Raw genomic sequence first — 6,949 nt, 5'->3', positions numbered from 1 at the left:
TCAAAATCAATATTTTGTGTCAAATAATTGTTTTAATTCAGGAGTCTGGTGCAAAAAGGGTCGTTTATAGTCATTACTTGATAAATCTTTGTTTTTATATTAGGAATTTAGCTGGAATAAACAAAGAGAAGAGAAGACAACCACACTTTCAACTTCTTATGACAGTGTCTTGTTCTCAGTGTGTGCTGCCACCAAGAGGCTGAGTAAAGTAGGTTCAAGCTCAGACACAAGAAAAGGAGCTACATGATGCAGCTGTAACTTAAATCAGGAAACAGTCACAGTGAGAGGCACGACGGTTGAGTTGAGTGATTCTCCATGATTCTCCATTCAGTCATGCAATCATTCATGCATCCATCCTCTGTGTGTGTTTGCCCCAGAACTACAGTAGGTTTGAAATACATGAGCTAGTCAAAACTGAACTGGGAAAGAAAGCATTTTTGCTGCTCCCTCTGCCTGGAACAACAGCAAAAACTTTGAAACAAAATGAGTTGGTCTGAACACTTTTAAGGGGAAGTTGGCTGAGCTGGAGGCAGAAACATCTGACTGTAGATGTTTAGCCTGAGGCTTTTATTGTTGTAGCTGACCTTGAAATGTTTGCAGTTTTGTTTGTGTCCACCCTGTGTTTGTGTGTATGACTATGCTGCTGTCTGTCTTGGCCAGGACACTGTTGTAAAAGAGATTTTGAATCTCAATGGGTCTTTTCCTGCTTAAATAAAGGTTAAAGTGATTGACAAAGATGTGATAATAATGCAAGAGTGCAGCACTCCGGTCATTTTATTATCATCGACTGACATCGCTGGAGAAATGTGGCCAGATGGCACTAGATCTAAACACTGTTATACTGAGGAATACAGACAGAGACAGATGGGAAACTATAATACTATAATAATATAATTGTGTGTTTTTGACTATAATTATTAATGTCAAAAATGTTCATTCTATAGTGGACAAACACACACTACAGCAAAGAAGGAGACAATAGAATAGAATAGAATCCCAAGAGGTCATAATTTACCACTCATGTATGAATTTGAGTTACCACCTTCCAGGACAAGAAAACAGAATTCAGTGATGAGGAAATCATCGTGATGACTGATGTCATTCTAACTCCCTGTTTGTTATAATCAAACAATCACCTGGAGAACATTTCCACTGTGCTGTTTGCCTCTCTGTGCTCCTGCAGTCGGCATATGTGGGGTTTTTTAACAAGTGCACACTGCAGTTTGTGAAATGACTGCAATCATGTGCATCTCCCCCTTAGTGCCCCAGTGAAAATGATGCTTGTTGTGTTCATTTATTCCACTAAGGAACAGAGAACGGTTTTAATCCAATGTTCTCATTTAAAAAAAGCTGAAATGACAGAATAAAAAGGTGACCAGGAGTCACTGGCGATATGAAGCCAAACTTCCCTCCTCCCCTGTGTTGCGACAGGTGGCTGCATGTTGGCTTTAACTGGTAAACACCATCAGGGCCTCAGTGCACAGTTGGTCCTGTTCACACCCCCCACCCCCCACTGACGGCCCTGCTCACTTCAACATGTCATCCTCGGCTCCAGCCAAACGTCCTTCCATTAGTCATGCGATCCCGCGGGGACAAACTTTCGCCGTCACACTGTGAAAAAAAACTGTTTGTGTCCATGTGTCGTGTGTCGTTTTCTGCTCATTTCAAGTGGAAATGAACCACACAGTTCCTCACTCTCTAGATGCAGCAGCACACTGTTACTGCAGTGTGTGATCCTCATCATGTTGTACATTCTACACTAACAATATGGTAATTGTATGTCTGGTAATACCATCTCATTTAATCATGATGATTGAACATGTGTGAAGGACATGAGGGAGTATCAACGTCATATTTAACATATGGTAATTATCAATGTTGATTCATAAACATGCATTTTATGTGAATGTTAGTAACTATCAAAACCAATATATGACCAGAATATTACTTTGGAAATAGCATGAAATTACTGCAATATTATCTACTTATTACCACAGTGTGATATTCTTCATTGTCCTGTACAATAAAAGAGACAAAAAAGAAAATATTATTTTACCTCAATTTTACAAAAGTATTGTCTTAGCAATGCTGTGTTGTTACAGTACTGTAATGTAAATTGATCTTTTTAAATCATTTGAATGAGGACAGTGTTATAAACAAAACTATATGAAATAACATAATAGTTTTCTTTGAAAATAACAAAGGTTCAATGTCGTGGGTATCAGTTTAATGTTTCTGAATGATTTTGAGATATAACACTGTCCATAACAAATAATAATTAAAAAATACAATTAACCAGTTGTAGTTACTTCAACTTTCACTCAAAACTTAATATTTAATGATCTGGTATTTATCATGATGACTATTATTGACATCAACTGATTTATTGATTTAATTGACAACGTTTTTGTCACAGTGTGTGTGTTTTGTGAATATATTTGACCTATGTTTTGCCTGTGTGTGCGTGTGTTTAGGGGCAGGTCTCAGCCATGGAGGGCGACTGTCTCAGCTGTATGAAGTACCTGATGTTCATCTTCAACTTCTTCATCTTTGTGAGTTCAAAATGTTCTTCTTCTTCTTCTGTCACCGTTCACAGTGTTTTATTGTAACAAAGTACAAATACTTTGCTTCTGTACTTATACGGGTCTGTAGCACTTTTATAGTCTTGATGAGCTGCTTTACACTACAGTTACGTTCACATGCTGCAGCATTGGGTTAAGTGTCTCGCTCAAGGACACATAGACTAGCAGAGCCAGGAATTCAACCCACAACCTTCCACTGAGCTACCATGGCTCAATCCTAACTCTTCTAAAACTATAAATAAGCACATTTTATATCATAAAATTACTTTTGATACTTAAGTACAGTAATTGTCATATACTTAAGGCTTTTACTTAAGTAATAAAAAGTGACTTCAACTTCTACCAAAGTAATTTCTGGTAAAATACTTTTATTCATGTGTCCTTTTACTTAATTAACCTAATTGTGATATCTAATTAGTTAACTTGTTTCAACTCTGAGCTGTGTTTATATTAACATGCTGTATGTCACCACATGGTGGCTCCAGAGAGTGCTAAGTTTTATCATTGATAACTGTCCATTCATTCCTATGGACATTTTTTTTTTTTTTCAGCTGTATGACTTTAACCTGTCTTTTCTGACCTGTAACTGTCCCTCTCCCTCTCACAGCTGGGTGGCTCTCTCCTGCTGGGTGTCAGCATCTGGGTGCTGGTTGACCCGCTGGGCTTCAGGGAGATGATGGCGGTGAACCCGCTGCTGTTCCCGGGCGTGTACGCCGTTCTGGCCATGGGCAGCATGCTGTTCCTGCTCGGCTTCCTGGGCTGCTGCGGCGCCATCAGGGAGAACAAGTGTCTGCTGCTGTTTGTGAGTGTGTTTCGTGTCACGGTCCCCAAACATGTCACTTACTGTACATATTCAGGGAAACCTAAACACATCACTGCTCTGTTGTGAATCTGTAATATGATATTATTTCCACTGATCCTAAATTAAGGAGGTTATGTTTTTGGCTGCATGTGGCTAACTTCAAGCAACATAAATAACTTAACTTATTTATAATGTGACAGTACATATTAATGCATATACTGTATAAATGTAAATATGCATTATAGTCAAAGCTAATTTCCACAATACAACAATAACAGTTACAGCAAAAGGTGATTCATATGCAGAACATTAAGAGACAATGAATAAAAAGAAATATTGTTGATCTCAGACCTGAAAAGAAAAATTACCGAGATGTTTGTGCAAATTAGCATAAATATATATATATATGTAATATATGTGCATGCACAGGTCACATGAGGTCACAAATCTGTTTTCAACAAATAGATAAAAAGCAATGCAGTTATGATACAGTGCACATCAGACACAAGAGGGACACAACAGGAGACTTAAAAACTAAAGGACTGATTTGGATCGAATTTTCTTGGGATGAAAGTGGAAGAAATTATCAGATTTTGGTGGTAATTCTGATACAGTTTCAATCCTAACCCAGCCCTAACCCTTGCACTGACAGAAACTGAGTTTCTCGGTGTACTTTTCATACAGGCAGACATTCTGTGTGAATTTGTTCACTTTATATAAACTTTATTGCTGTTTATCTGTACTTTTTTATCATAAACTCTACTCCTATATTGAAAATCAAGCAACATGAATCTTTGTCTTCGTGCTTCGTGTATCCTCACTGTCCTTTTCCTGTTGTTTGACTCTTCTCAGTTCTCCATGCTCATCCTCTTCATCTTCCTGGCAGAGCTGGCAGCAGCCATTCTGGCCTTCCTCTTCAGGGATCATGTGAGTCTGTCTCAAACAGTGGATTGATAACTGGATATCTGTGTTGAGGATTTGCTGCAACAGCACAGAAACTAAAAGCCAATGAAAGATTAATGTGTTTATATGTGATTACCCCACAGTGAATTATCAGTTTAACTGTTAGCTACACAAAAAAATCTAATTTCTGGATGTTTGACAGAAAAATATGCATTTTATTCAGTGTGAACGCACCATCAGACTTTAGATGTGGATGGTTAAAGGTCAAGGTCACGGTGTCTTGAGTTTCTCTCTCAAACACAGTCGTTGTTTCCTGACGTCGAGATGACCTGACTGACCTGAGTGTTTGTGTGTTTGTGTGCCCACAGTTAAACAGAGACTATTTCACCAGGGAGCTGAAACGTCACTATCAAGGTCACAACAACTCTGACGTCTTCACATCCATGTGGAACGGCATCATGACCACGGTGATGCATCACTCCGGATCTCTTTATGTCTCTTATGTCTGCTGTTGCTCTCATCGTCGTGCTTCTCTCCTCAGTTCGACTGCTGCGGTGTTAGCGGTCCCGAGGACTTCCAGGAGAGCCTCTTTAGGCTCCTCAGCCCCAGTCACATGGTTCCTGAGGCCTGTTGCCAGAGGAACAGTTACCATGGAGACGTCAGCGTGGAGCAGTGCATGAGTGGAAGGGTGACCTTCAGACACAACAAGGTAGGAAATTCAAAATTTGTGGTACTTCAAATCCAAACAAAAAACTTTAAAAAACACAAACGTTAGGAATCTACAGAGCCCCCGAAGTGACAGGAGGAAAAAAAAAATGAAGGAAAATTTGTCGACTTTGAAACTCGAGATCTTGAGTTTCCAGAAAATTAAAAAAATTTTTTTTTTTTTTGGGAAAGTCGAGATCTTGAGTTTCCAAAAAATTAAAAAAACATTTTTTTTTGGGGGGGGGGGGGGGGGGGGGTAAAGTCGAGATCTTGAGTTTCCGAAAAAATTATGAAAAAAAAAGTTTTTTTTTCTTTTTTTTCAATTATTTTGGAAACTTGAGATTTAAAAAAAATATGATTTTCTTCATTTTTTTTTTTCCTTATGTCACTTCGGGGCTCCATAGGAATCAAAACAGTTGAATGAATATAAAATGATTATGTAAATTACTCAAGTATGTTACTTGACTAATTTTCCAGTTAGAAAACTGATTCGGTGAGCCTTTTGTTATAGAGTTGGTCTCAATTTGAAGGAGTCACATACAGCACAGTTAGTAATCACTGACTATGTGTCAATATGTAATAATGTTATATAATAAATCCACTTCTGTGTGTTATGTTGCAGGGCTGTTACTCAGCAACCGTGGATTATTTTGAGATGTACATCTACTCAGCAGGAGCTCTGGCCATCGCAGTGCTGACAATTGAAGTAAGTGCTATGTCTTCTTAATGCTTTGTATTTAAAATAATCCATCTTTTATAAGAGTTCAAAGTGAATCATGGCCTTCTGCTAATGGACAGTCAGTCTTATATAAAGTACCTTAAAGGGATACTTAAGTAAAAGTGCAAGTATCTTACCAGAAAATGACTTTGGTTGAATTTTGAAGTCACTTTTTTAAAAATGTTACTTAAGTAAAAGTCTTAAAGTATATGACATTTACTGTACTTAAGTGTCAAAAGTACCTTTTTTATATAAAATGTATTAAGTTTTAAGTTAGGATTGAGCCATGGTAGCTCAGTTGTCTTTCAACTGGTAGGTTGTGGGTTAAATTCTTGGCTCTTAGAGGAAATGTAGTGGAGAAAAAGTACTTTTTAGAGAGTACTTTCTGAAAAAATAACTTGGAAAAAAAACTTTTGAAAAAACACAGAATTTTCTTATTTCAACTTGGGGAAAAAAGCTATTTTTGAAAAAATAAAATAAAACGTAAAAACAAAATTAGGAAAAAAAAAAAACTTGAAGAAAAATTGGAAAAAACAAATATTTTTTTGAATAAAAGAAAACTGAAAAAAGTCAAATGTTGTCCAAAATTAGACAAAAAAAAGTCAAACTTTATGCCATCCAAAAATTTTTTTTTGAAAAAAAAACAACTCAAAAAAAAAACTTTTTAAGGAAAACTTAAAAAAAATTAACTAAAAAAAATATTCTATTTTGAAAATAAAAAATTGTGTCGTCCAAAATTTGACAAAAAGTACTACTTAACCCTACTAGTATGTAGTAAGTATTTAATGAGTTGCTAGAAATATAAATAAAGTACAGATACGTGAATGTTGTACTTAGGTGATTCAGTTTGTCCCACCAGTTGTTGAACGCTTCATCTCTTTCAGCTCTTTGCCATGGTCTTTGCGATGTGTCTATTCAGAGGTATCCAGTAACCACCGTGTGCACCTCCATCGTCAGAGAGAAGGCACCGACAGGAGGGGAAACACAGCTGTGAAATGTGAAACGTGTTTGTGCAGTGATCGTTCGCGTGTGTGGTTGGTTTCGTGGAGTCGTTTTGTTCTTCACAACAGCAGCGAGGTGGTGTTTGAGGTCCTGCTGCTTTTGGGGCACACTAGACACACACACACACACAGGGAGTAATCTGTGGCCTGCGACCTGTGGATGAGTGCTGTCCACAGAGAGCGAATGTCAAACTCCAGCGAGTCAATGCGGTAAAGTGGACCACAGCTGAAGGTCCAG

At 37.6% G+C, this 6,949-nt stretch overlaps 1 protein-coding gene across 1 annotated transcript; it reads left to right on the top strand.

Annotated features, from left to right (window-relative positions):
* Positions 1–2,489: 2,489 nt before the first annotated feature.
* Positions 2,490–6,642, top strand: LOC310936721 (tetraspanin-18B-like; the record flags this gene model as incomplete). The annotated part of the gene is made up of 7 exons (XM_083900842.1): positions 2,490–2,552; positions 3,190–3,384; positions 4,237–4,311; positions 4,656–4,754; positions 4,829–4,996; positions 5,615–5,698; positions 6,595–6,642. 7 exons carry the CDS (start codon positions 2,490–2,492, stop codon positions 6,640–6,642), a joined length of 732 nt encoding a protein of 243 aa, XP_083756968.1.
* Between the last annotated feature and the right edge of the window lie 307 nt (positions 6,643–6,949).

This window comes from Microchirus variegatus (assembly GCF_963457635.1).
Source record: "Microchirus variegatus genome assembly, chromosome: 14".
In the NCBI taxonomy this organism is placed as follows: Eukaryota; Metazoa; Chordata; class Actinopteri; order Pleuronectiformes; family Soleidae; genus Microchirus; species Microchirus variegatus.
This window is presented reverse-complemented; position numbering and strand designations above follow the sequence as displayed.